The sequence below is a fragment of the Penicillium waksmanii genome (genome assembly GCF_028829765.1).
Source record: "Penicillium waksmanii strain IBT 27052 chromosome Unknown utg000001l:1.0-4852451.0:1.0-4856178.0, whole genome shotgun sequence".
NCBI classification, from domain to species: domain Eukaryota; kingdom Fungi; phylum Ascomycota; class Eurotiomycetes; order Eurotiales; family Aspergillaceae; genus Penicillium; species Penicillium waksmanii.
The window spans coordinates 4,223,041-4,244,279 of record NW_026643248.1 but is presented as its reverse complement, the minus strand read 5'-3'; the positions used below and the strand labels follow the sequence as shown (position 1 = coordinate 4,244,279).

The 21,239-nt window shown below is 46.5% G+C and overlaps 5 protein-coding genes across 5 annotated transcripts; 2 read left to right on the top strand and 3 right to left on the bottom strand.

The window, feature by feature from the left end:
• Positions 1 to 3,503: 3,503 nt before the first annotated feature.
• Positions 3,504 to 5,191, top strand: N7481_001478 (ankyrin repeat domain-containing protein; the record flags this gene model as incomplete). The annotated part of the gene is made up of 2 exons (XM_057260697.1): positions 3,504 to 4,189; positions 5,179 to 5,191. The coding sequence occupies 2 exons, from the start codon at positions 3,504 to 3,506 to the stop codon at positions 5,189 to 5,191; spliced, it is 699 nt and encodes a 232-aa protein (XP_057128529.1).
• A 2,904-nt stretch (positions 5,192 to 8,095) lies between these two features.
• Positions 8,096 to 10,579, bottom strand: N7481_001477 (WD40 repeat domain-containing protein; the record flags this gene model as incomplete). The annotated part of the gene is made up of 1 exon (XM_057260696.1): positions 8,096 to 10,579. The coding sequence occupies one exon, from the start codon at positions 10,577 to 10,579 to the stop codon at positions 8,096 to 8,098; it is 2,484 nt and encodes an 827-aa protein (XP_057128528.1).
• Positions 10,580 to 11,711: 1,132 nt separating this feature from the next.
• N7481_001476 (uncharacterized protein) lies at positions 11,712 to 12,532 on the bottom strand (the record flags this gene model as incomplete). Its single annotated transcript, XM_057260695.1, has 3 exons — positions 11,712 to 12,005; positions 12,052 to 12,102; positions 12,227 to 12,532. 3 exons carry the CDS (start codon positions 12,530 to 12,532, stop codon positions 11,712 to 11,714), a joined length of 651 nt encoding a protein of 216 aa, XP_057128527.1.
• Positions 12,533 to 13,976: 1,444 nt separating this feature from the next.
• N7481_001475 (uncharacterized protein) lies at positions 13,977 to 14,450 on the top strand (the record flags this gene model as incomplete). The annotated part of the gene is made up of 1 exon (XM_057260694.1): positions 13,977 to 14,450. The coding sequence occupies one exon, from the start codon at positions 13,977 to 13,979 to the stop codon at positions 14,448 to 14,450; it is 474 nt and encodes a 157-aa protein (XP_057128526.1).
• Positions 14,451 to 20,133: 5,683 nt separating this feature from the next.
• Positions 20,134 to 20,478, bottom strand: N7481_001474 (cold-shock protein; the record flags this gene model as incomplete). The annotated part of the gene is made up of 2 exons (XM_057260693.1): positions 20,134 to 20,244; positions 20,305 to 20,478. 2 exons carry the CDS (start codon positions 20,476 to 20,478, stop codon positions 20,134 to 20,136), a joined length of 285 nt encoding a protein of 94 aa, XP_057128525.1.
• Between the last annotated feature and the right edge of the window lie 761 nt (positions 20,479 to 21,239).

The window sequence follows — 21,239 nt, the reverse complement described above, 5'->3', positions numbered from 1 at the left end:
TTTCACCCTCCTTCTCCACTTACAAGCCCTTGTCATTGGAACCAACGGTATGATTGATTCAGCATTGATAATTTGAATTGGCTGATCTTTCGGAATGACCTAATTTGATTCAAACAATGTACATAGAGCCATTCATTGCACTTTACGCAATGGACTGGTTGTATATCGCCCACATAATACAAATGATGAGCTGGATTTAACTTGTGTCAGCTCTCCCATCACGTAGGCTTAAATTATGGAAAATACCTCAAGTGCAATGTCCCATTTCCTTGAATTCACGCCAAGAATAGCGGCTCCTAGCAATATAAGACCCATGTTTGATAAATGAGCTAAGATAACATGCAGCTTTTTCCGGGCCTGCGTGGCGCCTTTGATTAACCACAGGTACCATGCCATTTCACTGAGATGATCCAAAAAGAGCAGGAAGGGAATGATGCAATGAATGCCATCCAACATGAATGTCCCAATGAATGTAATTATTATCCTTGAGACCGTAGACGTCAAAGCATATACTCGGAATACGACACGTGTTGATCGTTTTATGATGGACTATTGAGCTGCTGACAACCAATGCGGAGAAACTGGGCCATCATTAGCTTATAATAGTCTATATAGTAATCTGAGACGTACGGTTTGTATGGTCGGGATTATTGAAAGAATTCCAAAAAGGATTTGGATCCATATCGATGGCTTCTTGCTCCATAACAATCCTGTCAAACAGCGGACAGAAGAAAAGATAAGACGTATAGAGCCAAGTCTATCTTATAAAACGGCCAATCGTCTTCGAAGACACACAGAAAAATTAACCTCGCAATCAAGGCGAATAGAAGCATTGTGATGAGCAGTGATTGTATACAAAGTTCGGAAGCCATGGTAAAGGAAAATTGACATAAATGTGTCGCGGCGGGAAGAAGGCGCAGATAGCGAAACATAGGCTCATAAATACGGCGACGCTTCGTTGAATGCCAGGCGAGCCTTGGGATATCCCAGGAGTAGGCGAATCATTATGTTGGTCTTGTTTCCATAGAATATTTGCCTCTGCCATCAGCTTTGAGCTTGCGTAAGGCGAGATCCACCTCGACCTCCTGGGAACTTCGTTAAATATGCGCCAGGGACAGACAAGGAGTATACATGAACACGATATGTGTAGGGTACGGTCCCATATGGCTCATCTGGGCTACCCTAAACGCAAGGAAGCTATCTTTCTTTTGCCTCCTCGCGCCACTTCTTGTGTCTAAACTTGACTATAGATTCCCTAAGATTGATTGTTAATGTCCTGAACAGCATGATACTCATATACAGATATATGAGACCATGACAGAGAGCTTTTATACTCCTAGGAGCAAAATTCTTGCTCTGCGGGACCAATTGATTCTGTGGACTTTAGCGTATTCATAAAAGTATGTGATGAACTCGAAGAAAGGTTAGCAATCGAATCAGCCCAATTATGGGAGCTCACGCCTACAAATATGTGAATGCAGATCAGAAGTTGCTCGTGACAACGTCTCGCTATAAATACTGCCCTGCATGTCTCCGTGATGAATCAATAATTCCATAATACAGCACAGAGCCCTCTTTTTTTCACACGAGGTACCAAAATAGCGAGATATCCCCATTCTCTCCGGAAAACATGGCTTACCTCCCATCTGTCATTCGTGAGTCACCCCCACATATACAAGCATCAGTACGACTCAAGGCAGCTAACCCATCTGATGCAGTTAGCCCTCCAGGGAGCTTCTGGTCCAGTTGATCGATTGCAATGCGACAAGTTTCTAGATGTCTCTTACTACAACCAATGTGCGCAGACTGCCCTGTCGTTTGCTATCATTCAAGGAAAACTGCCAATCGTTCGAAAGCTACTTCGTCGACACGATATTGATGTCAACGGCCGGAGTCCGAAAGTCCAGCCTCCGATTCTGGTAGCCTTAGAATATCAACAATACGAGATCTTGAGGATCCTTCTGAAAGATCCGCGACTCAATACTGCCCTTCAAGATGACCGAGGATACACCGCACTTCATCTGGCTGTCATATACGATGACCCGGTTGCAGTACAAATCCTCTTCGATAACACGCGAATTGACGTCAACCATCTCGATTCCGCGGGGATAGCGCACTCCTTCTAGCTGCCACGGCCTACGACGGCCTGGACCCTAAGAGAAACAAGATCTTAGATCTTCTACTTTCAAATTGGAAGACTTCGGTGAATGAGCGAGGTCAAAGAGGCCGCTCGGTACTCTGGCATGCAGCAAACACTGGCAACAAAAGACTGATCTTTCAACTGGCGCAGCTGCCGGATCTAGAGCCCGGGATTCCCGACAATGCTGGTGTGTCTCCTCTCAGGCCAAGCTAGGAAAAGAGGAAACATCGAGATAGTTGCGCTTCTGCAGAGCATTGCTGCACGTGCCGGCTATCGTGGGGTGTCCAAGCACGACATGGTATAGTCTGGTAATCGCAAACTTCAAATGACATGATATAAAGCTGGGCCATTAAAGCCAGCATTTACAAACTTTCGGGAATGTTTTGTTTGAAAAATGTACTCTAGGAGGTACTGCAGTGGCCTGTCGTAGTATGGAGCCGACGCAGAGCAAAGCTGCACAATTAACATAAACTCCCGACAGGTCAATACGAAGCGGCAACTTGATCAGGAACGACCAATGCCCTCGATGACCATGTAGCTTCGATAATTAAGTTACCTACACTATTCAAAAACAACGAAGTTTTCGCTGAACTTGATTCATTCGCCACGGATGCTCTATGCCAGGTCGACCCACTTTGAGAGATCCAGGGCTTACTAACGAACTGAGAGAGTGGTCCAGATCGCCCGGGTTCAGGGTCTCTTGCAGCCTTGCAGCCAATCATACCGCTGCGAGCCCCACAGGAGGAACCTTTCTCGCCAAAGATGGCTTAGCACAGCTGGAGTCGGGTGCTCGGAAACAAAGGGTGTGTTTCTCGGGGGTAATCTGTTTTCGAAATCCTCCATGTGTGCGTATAATCTCTATATCTCCCTGTATATCCCAGATTCTTAATCCTGAAGGAGCACAGGAGACCGCCCACATAAACGCACCAAATCCTCTCTGCAACGATGAAACGGGTTCTGCTATGGATGGCATCTTACTGGCGAGTCAGGAGGCGCTTCCAAGGGTGGCAATTGCGGGCCGGCGTTTGGGTCGGTGCGCCCCTAAAGGCAATGGCCCACGCAGAACCCTCTGCCTACCAAAGAATCGCGCCACTGCTGTTTTTCCGACGGCCTGTGCACGCCGATCTCGTCGAATAAGGCGCTTACACGCCGAACTACCCCCCCTCATGTACGATGGCCCCCAATCTTCCTGCATTAGCGGCTCATCGGTACCGTGGAACGCAGGTGCCACACGAGAGAAATGTTACTGTAGAGCCTCCAGGAGGGGAACGGCGGGCTTGTTGAAGGGGTTAGGCTGATATCCCGGAACTCTGAACTCATCTGACCCATCGCGAATATGGGCTCCTGGCCACCTTGTGGCACGATGTCCCTGGGGAGGATCGCGACGGATCTGCCTACGAGCTTTAGCTCGAAGACTGATGTGCAGGCTCGTCGTTGCAGCCGAATGCTGTGGTGGGCGATTGAAAGAAATGACATTGCGACAACAGCTCTCACCCTCGGCCACCCCGACTTCAATGTGAACCTGCCCGACCGTCATGGTGAAACTCCGATTACTCACGCCGCGGCCCGGGGGCGTACTTCTATCCTACAGCTGCTTCTCCATGAACCAGACGCCAACGTGAATGCCACAGACAGTTATGGAAATACACCGCTGGCCCGAGCCGCAGAAGAAGGTTACAGAGAAGTGGTGGAAGTCCTGCTGGAGCATCGAGACACCAAAATCGACTCAAGAAATTCGTTCAACGCCACACCTCTGGCGTTGGCAGCAGAAGGAGGACATAATGAAATAGTGAAATTCCTGCTTGGTCGCAAAGATACTGACGCCGACTCGATGGACGATGAAGGATGCACTCCCCTCGCACGGGCAGCTGCAATGGGCCACGAAGCAATCGTTCGCGTGCTTCTTGACCGAGTGGATGTCGCGATCAATTCCAGGGATAAGGACGGGTATACACCTTTGGCGTGGGCGGCACGGAGAGGCCACGGTGCCATTGTGGGGGCTTTGATGGAACGGCAAGAAATCGACCTGAATTCGAGGGACCACGATGGGTTGATTCCACTCATGCTCGCTTTGGATGAAGGGCATGAGGATGTCGTTCAAAGGCTGGCTGGACTGGTCGAGAATCGACATCCACGCAGCCTGGCAGGAGTCTTCCAACGTACCCGCTGTACCCCCCTGCCTTGCTACCGACCGCAGCCATGCGAGGCAGGCTTCTATAAACTTATCAGATGCCTCCAGCTCTGGTCTTTACGGGCTATCTTTGGTGGACTGTGTATTTTATCCGAATCACGAAAGCCAGCGAAGCTTTCCGTGGACAGGTCCGGATCCTCTGTCTCCATCTACCAAGGCGGAGGAAATTTTTTGGTACTTTTCCGCCTTCTTGCTATCAGAGGAAGTCTACTGGGTGGAATTTCGTCTTTCAAAATTTGACTCGCTCAGCGATGAGTTGATCGGTGAGCACCTCTTTTTCCTGCCACGAATCGAGACAGCGATGGGGAATCTGTCTCGGGTGCGCAAGCAGATTCTCGACATTATCTCCCAAGTATGCTCTGCAGCGCAGACTGCCCGCTTCCGACTGTCCATGTGGCCCCGCTTGGAACCCCTTCCCTACTCTCAGCACTTCATGATGTCAACGCAGTCCACTCTGCCTACCTTGCCCTGCCTCGATCCGGGGTTTTTCGTCAATAACCTCCGCGGGAATTTCAGGTAGACCTGGAAGCTGAATTGGAGATGCAGAATCGGAAATGCAACGTGTCTTTTCAGGCAAGTACTACGTTACAGATACTAGTGCCGAGCTTCTCACCTTGCCAGATGGACTGTTTGAATTCTAATACTAAAGATGAAGCCAAATAGTGTCGAGAAAGACCGCCACGAGCAAATTAGTTGATGCGCTCTATTCTTTAGGACCCTTGTCACTAGGACTCCACATTTGGTGCGTCAATGAAACACAATCCCATTGCTTCTGTCTCATATAGTTGATTTCGGCTCTCCGTTTATCAAATGCCCCTTTATTTCTCATTCCCTATTCCATTACAAGGGCAGAGAAGTAAGTTGACATCTGAGGACCTGTTTCTTGCGTGCCTCTTGTCTGCGTTCTGCCTGCTTAGACTCCGCAATATTCCCTGCTAACGGACACGAAAAATAAATCCGAAGCTGATGAGGCTGGTCAAAATCACAAGGCCACCAAGTACAATCTGTCCAATAGCTCCATGGTATATAATGCTGCAACGATGGAAGACGCCTCGGTCGTCCAATGTTGCAAAGACATCAAGAAATCCATGTATCTGGTCCATAATATACCCACCCAAAGACAATACAGCCACCCCGAAGAGGAACTGGATGAAAAAGAAGTTATCAAGGGCACTTCTCCCTTCTCGTATCCACCTTGGGTGGGCGAAAAGTGTAGCGCCAAACACGGAAAACAGGGCTGAGGAAAGTGCGACAATGATCATTGCCTTGCGATAGTCACTCATGAGCTTTTGGAATGTGACTTACAGGATGGGGTTGTCGGATTCAATGAGTCCAGCTGTTGCTTGGTCTCGCAAAGTATCTGCAATGCGAGCAGTGGCCGAATTGAACACAGCGACGAGTAGCCAAATCGTGGTGAGAAAAATGACACCGAGGCGTACAAGGATACGGGATGCATCAGTATATTGAGATATGGTACAATGAGAAGCGGGGGAATGGGGATGGAAATTAGCCAGAAGCTTAGGCTGCACGATTTCAGGGTTTCGAGTAAAGCTCAGAATGAGTAGGTAACAAAAGAATTGGGACAATAAGACAATCATCCGGGAACCAGCGTATCAATAATTTTTAGATTCTAGAGGTATTTGCAAATGCATCATCATTGCAAGCTCACAAGCCACAATAGATTGGTTGCCTACGATTCGTTTTTTGATCCAGCTCGTCAATCCATACCCGATGTAGCACCAGATATCCTAGGAGCAGATAAGGGATACCATTCAACCCCGGCTACTGAGACTATCCGTTGAATAGATAACTTTAGCATTCCCCAGAACCATTATTGCTCCCAGGAATCGGACGTAACTTTCTAGGAGTTATTACTGAAATGGCAATGCCTAGAACGAATAGGTATTTTTGCTACCAACAGCTTGTACATTCAGCTTTATGCCAGGATGTTATTTCTTCTCTTACTGTATGATGGGTGCCCTGAACAGTTGGTGGATGCTCAAAACGCCCGCATTGCAGTAAATCGGTTACTTTCGATGGACAGCCTATGACAACATTGTACAGAAAAGATGAAATGCTTTAGTTCCATACCCGAGTGGCGAGTCTCCAGTAACTTGATATATGTTCCAGTAGTTCTATTTGGAGGTAGCAATTCTTCGCTGACTCGGAACTAGCACTATGCTCCACCTGTACCTAATGAACATCACTAGTGTCGGTCGAGTGGCGATTCCCAAAGAATGCCCTAATCCCTCATTGTTAATCAAGACCCGCCAGCCCAGTCAGCTCACCACGAGAGTACTGGCTCCAGTCATTGAGAATACTGATCAATCGCTGTCAAGACAATTCCAACTCTTGGTCCAAAAGCCGTAACCGGGACAGCTGCTCGTCATGGTGGAGTTAAAGCCCATCTCTTTCGTTGTTCAGATGCATATTAGTTTCTCGTAATGTTTCGTTGTTCTTTTCGAGGCTCTCGCCATCGAGGTGCTTGGACACGCACGACTCCCATAGGCGTTGGCAAAAGTCGCGCTCCTTGGAAGGCTAACTTTGGATCGTCCCGCTAAAGGTCTTCCAAGACGCTCCGAACGTGCTGAAAAGGTTCGTTCACCAACGTGACTCGCTCGTCTGTTTTCTGCAGCGAGTGTGAAATACGGTTATTAGCCAGAATAGTGGACACAACCGGGAAGCCATAGTTACTTACCACAGGGGGGTCCTTGCTCGGGCTTGGGGTCCAGGCTGATAGGATCGCCGCAGTCTGGCGTTTCCGCATCTTGCCCGATTTGAATGTATTCTGTGATATCCATGCCGGCGATGAAGAAAAGTAAATCTCGCGGATGATCTGGAGAACTTTTTTCTGTCAATCTCTCTTTTATAGACGTATCAGTCGCAAGAGGAGAGACATATCCAATCTAATTCACTAATGGTTATCGAGGATCATACTGAAGGTAGTTGCTTCTTGCGGCGTTGATAATTCAGTAATTTATTAGCTAGTATCTTCTACCGCCAGAGTGAACAAGAAAAAGGGACGGTGCTCGAATCCTGCATTCGCTCTTTCGTCTCATCCTCACCCTCAGCTCACCCAGGACTTTGTTTTCTGCTTACTAACGAGGGCCGACCGACCAAGCCTAGGACGACATCCTATACTACAGTACCTCTTATAGCCTTCGCAGTCAGTCCCTTCAAAGAATACTTGAACACTTAAAATTTTGCAAACGGCCTTCTTCAAGTATATGATCGAAATAGCGCAGACTTGTCACTCAATATCTGGAGGTGGAACTAAAGCCCTTTTATACTATTGTCAGCCTTTTATATGTTAAAGTGCTCGAAGATGACTTACAAAAGAATAAAAAACCACAATCTAAATTGTTGGAGACAATCGCCAAGGCCCTCTCCTGGCAGGACTACCGCTTGAAGACAAATCGCAGTGAAGCTCACCTACTAGGTTCCTCTTGGAACCCACCATGGATTATCGCTACCTCCCCATCGATTGGGCAAAAGTAAGCTCCATTTGACAGTATATGTGACATCGCCAGGGATTCTCGATTCATCCACGCTCGCGGGATGACAAAATGCCTTCTAAAATCAGATTTTCCCAAACACCCTTCCAACGGAATACTGCAGATCCACCCATCCCAGTCGATAAAGGCGAGGCGATCTTGTGATTCCTTTAGGAATAGGTCCACTCTTCTCTTGGGATCCTTTTTGCATCTGCCCGTGACTATTCCAAGGGGAAATTGAACATGTTCATTAATTACGGATGAATATCCTCAGAGAAGGCTTTCTTTAGTAACAGAAGCTATGCTCTGGGAATCAACGAAGAAAAGCTCGGCCCTTTCAAGGCCATGTTCTCCATAAGCGGTAAACTGAACGACGATGAGGGACGTACTCGAGGAAGTCCAAATCTTTTTGACTTCAGGTTTTGTTGTCCAACGTGAGGTCTCATCAGACTGATACAAAGGGGACTGGTGTTCAAGACTTCGGGGTTCTAGCTCTTCAAGATTTTTCCATAAAAAGGATCGCATCTTCTTTGGACTGAAAAAGAGGAGAAGATTATTATCTCGTGGGTGATTAACCCCAAGATACCCTGTGCTTGATATCGGCTTCCTTGAGATTAATGACCCAGAATGTGACGAGAGAATCGTAAGAAAAAGATTATCCACGATCAAAAGCAAAGTGCTGGTCTTGTTGAATAGAAGTTGAAGGATCTTCGTTTCAACCAAGTGCTCGAAAACGGTTTCCAGTTGATTCAAAGCTCTATTAAATCGGCGCACAGAAACGGATGCGCTTATGTCTGCAGTGGCCAGATAACAGGTGTTCTCGCTCCAAATTGCGTGTGTTATATGCAACCCACTAGGTTTTAGTGATGCTAGGAGCTTGCTGTTTTCTCCCAAGATTTGCAGTTCTCCCGAGGTAAATCCGACAACGGCATTTCCTGTTATCTGGCAGACGCTCAGAGCACTGACCATTTTCTTGCTAGAGGTCATCTTGGAAATTGTAGAGGGTGGTGTTTCAGTAGAGCACCTGAGGAAATTTTCAGGAGATTCTGCTTGTCGGTCCCACGAGAACACCTGCCAAGCATAGCAAAACGAATCACGAATGTCGTAGATCTTTCCACCACAGAGGCTGATCGTCAACCCAGCACAAATGGAGCTCTCAAAGAACAAGTGTATCACGGAAAGATCATCGAACCGTCTCAGCTTCAAAAAACCATCGCTATGGGTTGTTGCCACAAAACGCCCGTCTGGGCTGCAAACGGCGTCGACGCTAATGTCATCCAAAATTCGAACTTCGCCGTTTGAAGGCAACTCTTTAAATAAGAAACCTCCATGAAGAATACCAAGGAGGGACCTTGAAACTGGATTCCAGATGAGTCTATCGGTATTCAAAGTCTTTGCCGACGTTCTCACGGGCCCCGTCGCTGATTCGATAACCCAAACAGAAAGTGGAGCCCCGTGGTATCCAACAGCAAGCATATTACAGCCGGGGCTGAAAGCAGCACAATAAGGGAGCCTTCGGATCCCTGATTCTGAGGAGTGTTTCACTGGCCCAATGACATGCTCCCAGCACTGAGGGAACAGGGCTAAGGACAATTTCCGCACCATTCCATTGTCCAAACACACAAAAAGCGTTTTATCATCAATGGAAAATCCAATATCTAGCACAGTGGAACCCAGGGGATTTGAGGTTTCTGTAATATAGCGGGCTTGACAAACATCCCAAACTTTTGTCTGGCGGGGGCTGTATATTGCAATACTGCCCCCATTGTGGCTCAAGGAAGTCGCCAAAATTGGATCTCCATGCTCTATCTCCTGTAACTTGCGGTTGGTAGTGATATCAAAAACGTAGAATCGACCGTCCATAGCAGCCGACGTGACAATCACGAATCGACCGCCGCAAATCACTTCTCGGACATTTTCACCCCTTGTGACTGGGAATTGAGCTCCAAGATTGGTCCACTGGTTGTTCGTCAAACCCATCACCCTCAGACCTGTCTTGTCGTCCATGTCCGCATATTTTCGAATTGAACTCTTTCTTGGACAAAATGGTGGTATCAATTCATAAATTGCGTGTGGAAATTGCGCGAGGATTGCCCCATAATGACCAACCAGATTCTCTAAATCCAATGTCCATTGCAGTACGTCACCGACTCGCACTTGTTGCTCCGAATCGTGGAAATTTCCAGGTCTAGTCTTTTCCAGGTGTTGGAGATATTGTATTACCCCATGAGATGCATCCACTAACAGGTGGAGTTGGCCGTGGAGTGCAACCAAGTTGATCCAGTTTATAACCGATTGACTACACAAAAATTCCAGTAATGACTGAAAAGTTCTTTCGTCGGTTGGGTTTCTCATTTTGCCAAGATGTATATGCCACGAGGCCATCGCATAAGAAACAAAAGATCCGATAGCAGGCTTTTCAACTTGTGACTGTCTTTGTATCGCGTTCAGTGTAGTCATGCATCGCAAAAATATCTCAAAATGTGCATGATCGTGATCAAGATGTAGTCGATGGTTTCGAACTTCGGTAAGGAAATGGTGGGCGGTTTCATGGACAAGATCCACACAGAATTTGGTGTCTATCTCCACAAATTCTCCACATACTCGAGGGATGGCATTCTTCAGCTCACGAATGCTCATAGGTGCCAGATCATAAATCTCTTGAATCTCAAGGAGAGAAATCGGACGCAGTGAAAAAGCTGCCCACGTCAAAACAGCTCTTGCAAGATTTTCATCATTTCCTTGCCAGCTCATCGATAGTTGGCGGGTCATCTGGTGATATAATTATTCAAGATCAAAAGAAGGAGCAGAGATACCCAGACAATAGTCTGAATTTAGATGTCTCATATTCGCTAGCTTCTGTCGGACCCATAGAAAGTTTCCGTTCCCATACAGCATGAGGACTTCTAATAATTCAGAAAGAAAATCTTTGTCTTCCGACTGAAACTGCCCAATACTTTCATGGACAAAAGTCCGAAAATCCTGAGATTTTGGCCCCAGCGAAATTTCATCAATCTGAATAATTGGTCTCAGGTCTTTGAAGCTTTTGGAAAGAAATGGGCGACCAAGCGCGGCGATGCGAAGAGGAACTTTTTGCTGGCGACTCGAGGAAAGTAGTGTCAACAGTTCGAGGGAAGCACTCGATTCGTCAATTCCATCGACGATCCAATATATGGGCTCCCGCAAAGGAAGCTGGAATAAAAAATCCAAAAATAACATGGACCACAAATCCTCCGCCGTTGCTTTTGAAAAGTCGACCCCATCTTTCCCCATTCCCTGAAGGCCATCTCTGAAACAATGTACTTCGCAGGCTACTTGGTAGGCAATTGAGCGAAACAGAGATGCTATGTTTTCTTTTCCTTCTTTGCCCTTTCGGAAATAGAAGAAGTGGCACTTCTCTCGAAGGGTTTCTTTGAGGTGATCAATCAAAAAAGACGCTAGCACCGATTTTCCAGAGGCGGGTTCACCTTCCACCCAGAGTATTCTGGTTCCCGGTGACTTATCATTTATCCAAGCGCTGTAGCTATCATTCCAAATAATCCATCGACAGGAGGACAAAGTACGGCATTTACTGATTCGTACGTGATCCTCCAAAAAAGCACCTTTCGTGTCGAGCATCTTTTGAATAGAGGGTAAGGCATTTTGTGCAGACCTGTCTTTTGTATTTGAATTTTCCTGGCTGTGATTCCTGAAAAGAGTCAAAAGAATACCGTGCACTCCGAGATACCTAGAATGATTTTCATCCGGAAATCTGCAGATATCGCGGTGATCAGCTTTCACTGGAACTAGAATTTCCTTTGAAAACCCCAAAGTTGAGGCAGCTCTATCCACAATAATCGTATTTTCATTATTAGCTGCTTAAGAAGTGGAGAGAGGCCTTTCGAGACTATACCTTCCAGAAAGGTGCAATCCTAGTACGGATTGTTTCGTACAATGAGTAGATATCGAGGCCCTCAGCACAGTCGCGGAAACGAGTACTCATGCATTTCAATGTCTCAGAACTAGGAATCAATTCATCGACGTAGGCCTTGTGAGGAATGACAATCCCTAAGGCCTTGGTTATCTTTTGCAAGACAAGCGCAAGTTTCGAGCCTCCATCTGGTGTCGCCATAAACACAATAGCGCATGTTGCCGTCGCAATATCAGAATATATTTCTTTTTCCTGCCCGAAAATAAAAGCCTGTTCTGTTAATAACTGCATTCAACATGTTTTCTGATCAACTAACGTTTTTCGCCACAAGGCCTCCCATCGAATGCGCAACGATTATCAACGGTATCTGGATATAAATTAGATATGGAAATATTTTAATGCAATGGCTAGATGGAATAGTGGGTTTTGGGGCTGTTCGACTGCACGACGTCACGGGAATATTCAAGATTACTAGTAAATGGCAAACTCACTTTCCCAATGGGAACTTGGTACTCTGTAAGAATTCCATGGGTTGATAGCTTCATGCTAACCAAAAGGGAACGTGCGAAGTCAGATAAATCGGACACATTCCCCGGTCCGATTGAAAGGAAATCTGAATCGTATCCAAATGTCCATATGCGAGCACTTTTTAGTTCCGGGTGTTTGGGCAGCCAATCACGCAACCAGAAATATTTGTCTGATCCTTTATAGCACCATGTCTTCACTTGATCACCCCGAAGTCCGTGAATAAACACAAAGTCCGCGCGTGGAATGACCTCTTGGGGGCTGTAGACCATGGTGAGACCCCACGGCGAAGAGCATTCCCGAGCTTCTAGTGTTGATTTGGTTCCAGGAACTGTCTCTGGAAATGATCTAAAACCGTTGGGGTACCTTGTCGTTTTATCTTGCTTTATATCGATTTTTCGCATCTGCCTTTGCAACGGCTGTGTATATCGGTCACTGGCACTCATATTGCGCAAGCCCCAATCCGAAAAAATCCAGAAGTCCAGTGACAAAGATTCTGAATTGATAAAAGAAAAATGGAAGGGGGGGGGGGGCGGCTTTACTATGTCTGCTTCGCAACCAGATGGCGGTGGACCGATTTAAACCTGCGAGGAGGATGGTGGGTGAGTGATAATCGGTCTTTTCGGGTTTAGTTCATGTGATTGTGTACCCGCCGTCGTTAGCGCCGCCAGTTGTGTGACACGAGCCTGCATAATCACTTGGCTGGCCAATCCACAGTTCGTATTTGTCGCTCAAGTGGGGCGGACTTTCTAATAATGGCTCCCTTCAGGTTGATAAGGTTTCATACGCGCGCCGCTCCAATTTCCGTAGATGTACCTTGCTCGCTGAATTTATAATCGGGGTGCATTCCCATATCGAATCCATCGTTTCAATACTCAAGTTCGTTCCCTTCTCTGAATGCATCCGCACCAATGGATTCCTTTCCTTTTACCTCCCACGATCTCGGTAAGCCAGCGTCGGAAATTCCGTTTATTACTCAGAGGACTCATATCACCAGGCTTTCCAGGTTCTATGCTTGTGCATACTGAGCAGTCTCGAGCGCCCACCTGGTCTGCCGAGGCTGCTCGGGTAACCGTTCAGCATCCGCATGATCACTATTGCGATTATTTCATCGTGGTATGGCATGGCACACGTCTTTCTCATCCGGGCACTGCTCATGATTCAATTCTAGTGGGCCCCGCAATATCAATATGCAAAAATCCATCATTTCTTTGCATCAATAGCCGAAATTCACAAATTCGATCCGTCCTTTGTTCCTAAACCACATCGACTCGGCCAGGCTCCAGTCTCCAGTCTCCAGTCAAGAGTCAAGAGTCAAGAGTCAAGAGTCAAGAGTCAAGAGTCAAGAGTCAAGAGTCAAGAGTCAAGAGTCAAGAGTCAAGAGTCAAAATAGAGAAAGAGAGAAAGAAAAACAAGCAATGCAGAAAGAAGAGAGTGAGCAATACGCCAATTTAAAGCACGCCGGGTTTCCCGTAGGGCCCATTCAGCAATTATATTTTGCTATTTTCGATTTCAAACCCCTTCGCAGGGATATACCAGCAAAATTTTCATTCTGCTCGAATGTTGCTTCCTTGCATCGAAGGAGCCTTGGGGCGCAAAACTTGTTTGGCTTCTACGCAGATATGTGTGAAGGGGGGTGTCATTCTTCCAGCCCGCTGGCAGGAAAATTGGGCATCTTTTTTTTCCACATTGCTGTCTGCCGTGTTTGATCACTCCATGGAAACCTGCAGCTACGGTCCGGAGTATGAGAAACAGTTCCAAGGCATCATCACGAATGTCATACCACAACTTCTTGGTCCACTGCAAGCACACGGTCGCATCTTGCGACCGACATTAGTGCATGGCAACCTCAGTGACGGTAACACAGCCACTGACCTACAAACTGGAAAGACGCTGCTCCTTGGTGCATCGGCTCTCTATGCCCACAATGAGTATGAGCTCGGAATGTGGTGCGTGCCAACCGTTCGATTTGATTCGTCATTTTTCAGCCAGTATTTCAAAGAATTCCCACCCTGCCAACCAGCCACTCAGTGGCAGGATCGCCTCGTCCTTTACAGCTTGAAGTTCAATCTGATGTACATGGTAAAATGTGCTGGCTCAAGTCTCATCAAGAAACAGTACGCACTATTCTATTCCTTCTCCATTCTTGCAAATGGGTCGCTTCGTCAATTAACTCGTCTTTGCTACTAGGATTTTTGAAGACATGCTACTTCTCAACAGAAAGTATGGAAAATGATGTCAGAAAACACCGGCCCCTTAGGAATGGAGTGTTATAGCCTGGACATTATTTACCCTGGGCAGAAACACGCAATGGGATGCTGTGTCAAACAAGCATTGTCAGAACAAATTCTGTGCCTAATGCCCCATGAAAAAGTGGCTATGGTCCTATTGATCTAAATCTCGCCATGTCACATTTCTTTTCTGTTCGTCGCGACGTGTAACGCAGGACAATACTGCGTCGATCAGGCTTGGATTCAATTACGAGCCTAATAAAACGCCACCAACTGGTCAGTTGTAATGGATATGCGCTTCATATCTATTACTCTAGATCGGTCATTGATTAATAGACATTCGATCAATAGTTATCGCACAATTCGGATGGTCAATCACTGGGTCCTTTTCTACTTTCCTCCAGTCAGGATAAAATGAATCCTTCTTACGGTCCTAATTCCTTTTTGCATGGTGCGCTTGGAGGAACGGCCAAAGAGAATCCTGAAATTTTAGAACAAATGAGAAGGCCCGGAGTAATTTTGGAGGCTTATATTTATTATTACTTTAGCCATTGAAATATAGATGTAAATGGGCCGCAGAAAATGGAGGCGTTCTTGACCGTTCTTGGGCTAATAACAGATCTCCCTGTCCGAGGTTGCCTTGAAAGCATTCACCACATAACTTGCTGGTGAGCCTTTATTGCCTCAGAATCCAAAGCTTTCTGATATCGCCGGGCCAGTCTCAACACTACCTCAATACCTATTCGTGAGTCTCGAGGAAAGGGCGTTTATGGAGGTTCACATGCGGTGGTGAATATCCATCCAAAAAGTTGCATGGTAGTTTCTATCGACAGATTTTTATCCGGTGGCTGGAGTGAAAGTACAACCGTTGAGGCATCAAGAAGTGGTGGGCGAGCAATAATTTAAGTGTGTTTAAACGGACAGCGCAAGATTTGGAGTCATATCGCAAGTGGCATCCAATCAAAATCAATTGGCTGGAGCCTGGGAATGTCCTATATCACGTGCAGTTACTTATTCCCCAGCTACTCCCCAGTTCGCTGCCAAACATTTTCCGTTTCCCCCTCGACCGGATTCGATCCAATTGACGGCGCGTGGGATAAACTAGGTGCGGGAAATTGCCGGTCTTTGATTCATGCAATGGGACAAATCTACTCAACTACATCTCCATGTATGCCCTTACTCCTAATTCCGATATCGTCTCACCAATTGGATATCCTCATCACTTTACCAACCAAGCCACATTCTCTGGCGTACTTCATTAATCATCCACAAATTATTTTCCTGTGCTTTCGAAGCTAACGTTACTCTGAGCAATATATGGAGATGCGCTAGCCGCTTTAAGTTAAACCAAGAATAAGACTCTCCCGCCCAAAGCCCACCAGCCTCCGCTAAATAGAGTTCTCTATTGTCAATCTTTGGCATGCGCAAACCAAGCAAATTTATATTTGCGACCGCCTTGCAGGATCAAGTGAAAAAGCCCCTTTGATTTTCAGGTAGAAGACCAAACACAATAACTAAATAACTTTGACTGTCGTCAAAGTGGAGACGGAATGTCGGAATGTGTGGAGCATTACTTGTGTTATGTAACTAGTTAACGTAATCCACGGCCGGTCGGGACACCCACTCCAAAATCGCGTATTCCTACCACCCTACCTAATTCAACCGCCTACTATGCCACCAATTCGCACTGAATCTTCGCAGAAATTGGCCAATCAGGAGGGCAAGGTCCTATTAGCCCTTGACGATATTAAAAATGGCCGTATCAAATCTATTCGCGCAGCAGCAAAGCTATACGATCTACCTCGTTCCACACTACACGCGCGCGCGCATGGAAGATCCTCACACGTCGATAAACGCCCATCAGGTCATAAACTGACACAATACGAAGAGGATTCGCTTACTGAATGGATCCTCTCTATGGATTCGCGTGGAGCAGCGCCTAGGCCCTCTACTGTTCGAGAGATGGCCAATATTCTTCTTGCGGCGCGGGGAACTATACCCTCATTAACTGTTGGCGTTAATTGGGCATCAATATTCGTTAAACGGCGTGATAAGCTTCGATCGCGCTTCTCTAAGCGATATGATTATCAGCGCGCTCTTAATAAGGATCCAAAGGCTATAAAAGAGTGGTTTTTGATAGTACAACGCGCGATTGAGGAGAATGGTATCCAACCAGAGGATATCTATAACTTTGATGAGACTGGATTTGCAATGGGCCTTATATCATCACAAAAGGTGGTTACACGAGCAGAATACTACGGTCGGCGAACAATCCTCTAGCCGGGTAATCGTGAATAGGTTACTGCGATTGAAACAATATGCGCTGATGGCTATTCGCTGCCGCCCTGCATCATATTCAAAGGCCAGGTTTATATCGCTGGTTGGTTTGAATCAAATCTCCCTAGGGATTGGCGAATCGAAGTATCGAATAATAGCTGGACTACCGATGAAATCGGCCTTCGCTGGCTCCAAAAGATCTTTATTCCATATACTAATTCGCGTGTACGAGGGCGATTTCGGCTATTGATTCTTAACGGACACGGTAGCCATCTTACACCTCAATTCGATCGAATCTGTGCTGAAAATGATATTATACCACTCTGTATGCCTTTACATTCGTCTCACTTACTTCAACCGCTTAATGTTGGGTGCTTTGCAGTGCTAAAGCGTGCCTACGGTCGCTTTGTGAGTAATTTAGCCCGTACTGGCTATAATCACATCGATAAGCTTGATTTTCTTTGCAGACTATCCACGCGCATGGATAGAAGCTTTTCAGCCGAATATCGTTCAAAACAGCTTTGCAGCTACTGGTATCGTACCAGTTAATGCTAATAGAGTGCTTTCTAAGCTTAATATCTCTCTCCGAACACCTTCACCACCATCAAGCCGACCAAGCAGCAGATCAAGCCAATTCACACCAAAAACACCTAGAACCGTTGTTCAGCTACAAAAGCAAGCTTCCTTACTGAAGGATCTACTACACCGACGGTCAAACACCCCTCCGAGCCCAATCAACAGTGTGGTAAATCAGATTATCAGGGCGCCTATCTATCGTTACATGGCGCTGCGTTACTAGCACAGGATAATACGAACCTTCGCGCAGCGAATGAAAAGAAACGCCAAAAGCGCACTCGTTGGACTACGCAGATCGCTCATAAAGAGGGCCTATCGATCGAAGAGGGCCTACAGCTAGTTCAACAGCTAAATAAGCCTATAGAAGCTGATGAGGTAGTATCGCAAGAACAGGTCGATCTGCCTAATCAGCCGATTCAACCGGCCAGGAGGGCTCCGCCTACCTGTAGTGGATGTGGCAAAAGTGGCCATAGGATTACTTCATGTAAAAAACGTATTATCTAGTTGAATTGATGCGTTTTGGTTGATTTATCATGTTTAAAATTTTTATCATGGGGGTGGGTGTCCCGACCGGCCGTGTGTCCCGACCGGCCGTGGATTACGTTAATATTTGCTAGCTTAGTCAGTCCATCCTGACCTATAAAACTGCATGGTCAGGGGGGGACATTTCCAATTCAGACTACTTGCTATCTCTCATTCGTGCATGCAACCTGAGGCCCATAGCTTATCGCGACCAAGTATACCATTACTAGTCGATTACACCGTCCGATTGCTTGGCATTATTAAGTAATACGCTTTGTAAGCGTAACATGTTGTTAAATAGTAACTATACCTTGCGATGGCAAGGAGGAGGCCGGTTTCCTGCTCCCCCTGCTTTATTGCCTGTTTGTGCACGTGACTGTATGCTGCGCATAACTCCTGAGAATGGTTCGCTCTCAGTGGCCCTCGGTAGGTTGCGGCCCTCGTGTCGCAGGGCCCGTACATAACACATGGTTTCTTTCCATCGAAATACCTATGATCTGCCTAGGGCCAGACCACATCAACTATAAGGTTGAGATGATCCGTTACATGATAATATGGGCTTTCTGGGTATCGAGTTTACTTCTTCTAGAGATGAGCCCGCCTACCGATAATGTAATACATTTTAGCTTGTCTATTTGCCCTGTCTCCACAGCCACTTTTCAAATTCATCTGAGCTTAACCCTTGAGGCACCTGATCCTTCGAACGTTTCCATTTCGCTGATAATCCACAGAATCCCCTTCAAAGATGGTTTTTCTGGCCCTTTCTGAACAAGATGATAATTTCGTGTATCAAAAATCCATAGAACTTGTTACGCCAACCATACAATGAGGTATAGGAAATGCGGGGGAGGTGCCTATCCACCACCGGAGCCGCCTGTTGATACATCACCTCGCTTACCTGCTTGCATACGCACGCAGGCATCCCCTAAAAAGGAGGAGCTGGATCCTCTTAGGAGGACCAGCGATTAGTCTGAATATCATCATACCCATATCAGGCATATCTCACATTCTTCACTCGTATCCTCATCGTATCAGGACGCCCTTCGGAGATTGTCCTCACCGGCACGATGTACGTAAATGGTCGCTGCCGGATAACGTACTCGAAATGGCATAAATGATATTTTCTATTCGGGATTATTGCGGAGAGCCCCTCCCCCCTTGCGTCGGGTTCACGATATTCCGTGCTTATAATCGCACACAGATATCGCTCCTATATCCTCTCCTTCGAAAGGAACATCGCCTTTTCGAGGGAGAGTTGGGCTCTCTTCGCAACGGTTTTCTTCCCCCCCCACCGCAGAACCCCTCATGTTTGTACTAAGTATGCTTCCGCATAGCTTTGCTTCCTCCCAAGAATATACGGAGTGCTACGGGCCCGCCTGCAGCCCTCACGGCGCTGTAGCCTTCTGTCAAGGAGACCTACATCACCATGCTCAGACTGCAGGTGCCCCGTACGGGCCAAAAATATCTCACTCGTCTCCATTTGTAGCAGTGTAGCAATGGTTGGAATAGAACCAGGTTTTACTGTACTATTCAGGCTTGGCATTAGGGTTGGAGAATGAATCGAAAGCATTACTGGCTTGCTCTTTTTTCCCCTTACTAGAAAAAGGAAATAAATGAAAAAAATTTCCAAGTCTCTGCATTTGCATAATATTACAGTGAAACCTAACTTAATAGGGAAAACCTATACCAAGACAAAAAGGGGCTCACAGTCAGAAATTTAGACACGTAGCACGTCTTGACAGAGCAGACTGGGAATAATAGATATTAGTAATGAGCAGGGTGGACACTGGGCTCGCTGCGGCTATTGGCAATGGCTGGCTGACCCACATATCTATGCAATATTGCCGGAACTTCCAACTGAGTGTATGTCGCATCCTTGGTGGCCTGAGGTCTTCGTACTGCGGGACCCACAGGCTAATGTCGGACTGATCAGAACACTGCTTCCAACTTCCGTGTGGCCCAGGTTTCGATGAGAGCTGACGGACATTTAATATGATATAACTGAACCGGACCAGCTACGCTGATGATATCGCTATAATAAATTCGAGATTTTTTTGAATGAATATTGGATTATACCACCACAGGGCGAGTGCCAAGATCGGTTTTCGGACGAACGTACCGATCTGACGGTATGAAAATTCAAAGAACAGCGCATCTTTATGGCTACCCTTTGCATATAAAAAATGATATGACACCAAGGTTCAATATACTTATGTCACGTGAAGTAAAGAGTTAAGATATTGGTCAGCCCATTGCTGCCGATTCCCCTATTCCTCCTTAGGTGCTGGGTGAACGTCCGTTGCAGATGGTCCCTTGAGGCCATTCTGAAGTTGATAGCAGACATGTTGGCCTTCTCCAAGTACTTTGAAGCCATCCTCCTGGTGTAACGATTCTTAGTATGTAGACAATAGAATTTCTCTTGAGTTGCCGCGTCGTACCTTCACTCCCGAATAATGGACAAAAACATCATTCCCGTCGTTATCAGGTGTAATGAAACCAAATCCTTTCTCTGAATTGTACCACTTAACAGTTCCACATGTCTCTTCTGTTGCCAATGCCAATGTCGACCGGAGACAAATGGCAATGCAGCCGAGTGTGGAAAGGAGTTTCATTTTGATAGGAGATGACCCAAAAATGTGACGCACAATTGGTTTGGTAAAGAGAGAGAAAGAGAAAGGGAGGATAAAAGCAAAGATTGGAAAATCACCATTCAAATATATCGCAATATATTTTTGCACACTCTCAGCTGAGCGACGATCGGTCTTTGCAAGACGCATGAACACACGATCGACACTGGTTATGATCGGCGCACCGCTATGAACGATTCGGCAGCTCTAAAAGCCTTGGAAGCAAGGGTATTTACATCATCCGACAGGAATGTTCGGGTAACTCGGTAAAAAAGGTGACGGTAAAACTGCCGCCTTAGAAAGCGATCGGCTCCTATAGCCTAGCCTGAGTTAGTTCCCCGGCCGCCCTGAGCTGCTCCCTAAGCGACCGTGAGCGATCCTGGAGCTGCTTAGGCCTGCCGCATGAGCTTGTCACCCACTGCCCCATTTTGACTGTAGTGGTAAGATATAACACTTTCGAACAAAATTATTGTAGTACTATGATCTAGTAATTGAGGCTTAAGGTTTCAATACAGTACGTTACACTAATGTGAATAGTGGGTCACGGATTCATGCGGATTCATGCGGCACCCACCCATACACACGGCTTTGTCCAGGTCTAATACAGGCAATTGAGATTTGTTCCATCGTATAAGCCGATAGCATCGACCCGAGTCAAAAAGAGAGCGATAGCAGAATACACGCGTTTTGCTCCTAATTATTCCTAATTGCCTGGCCTTTGCACCTGTGGACAGATAATGTGCCGT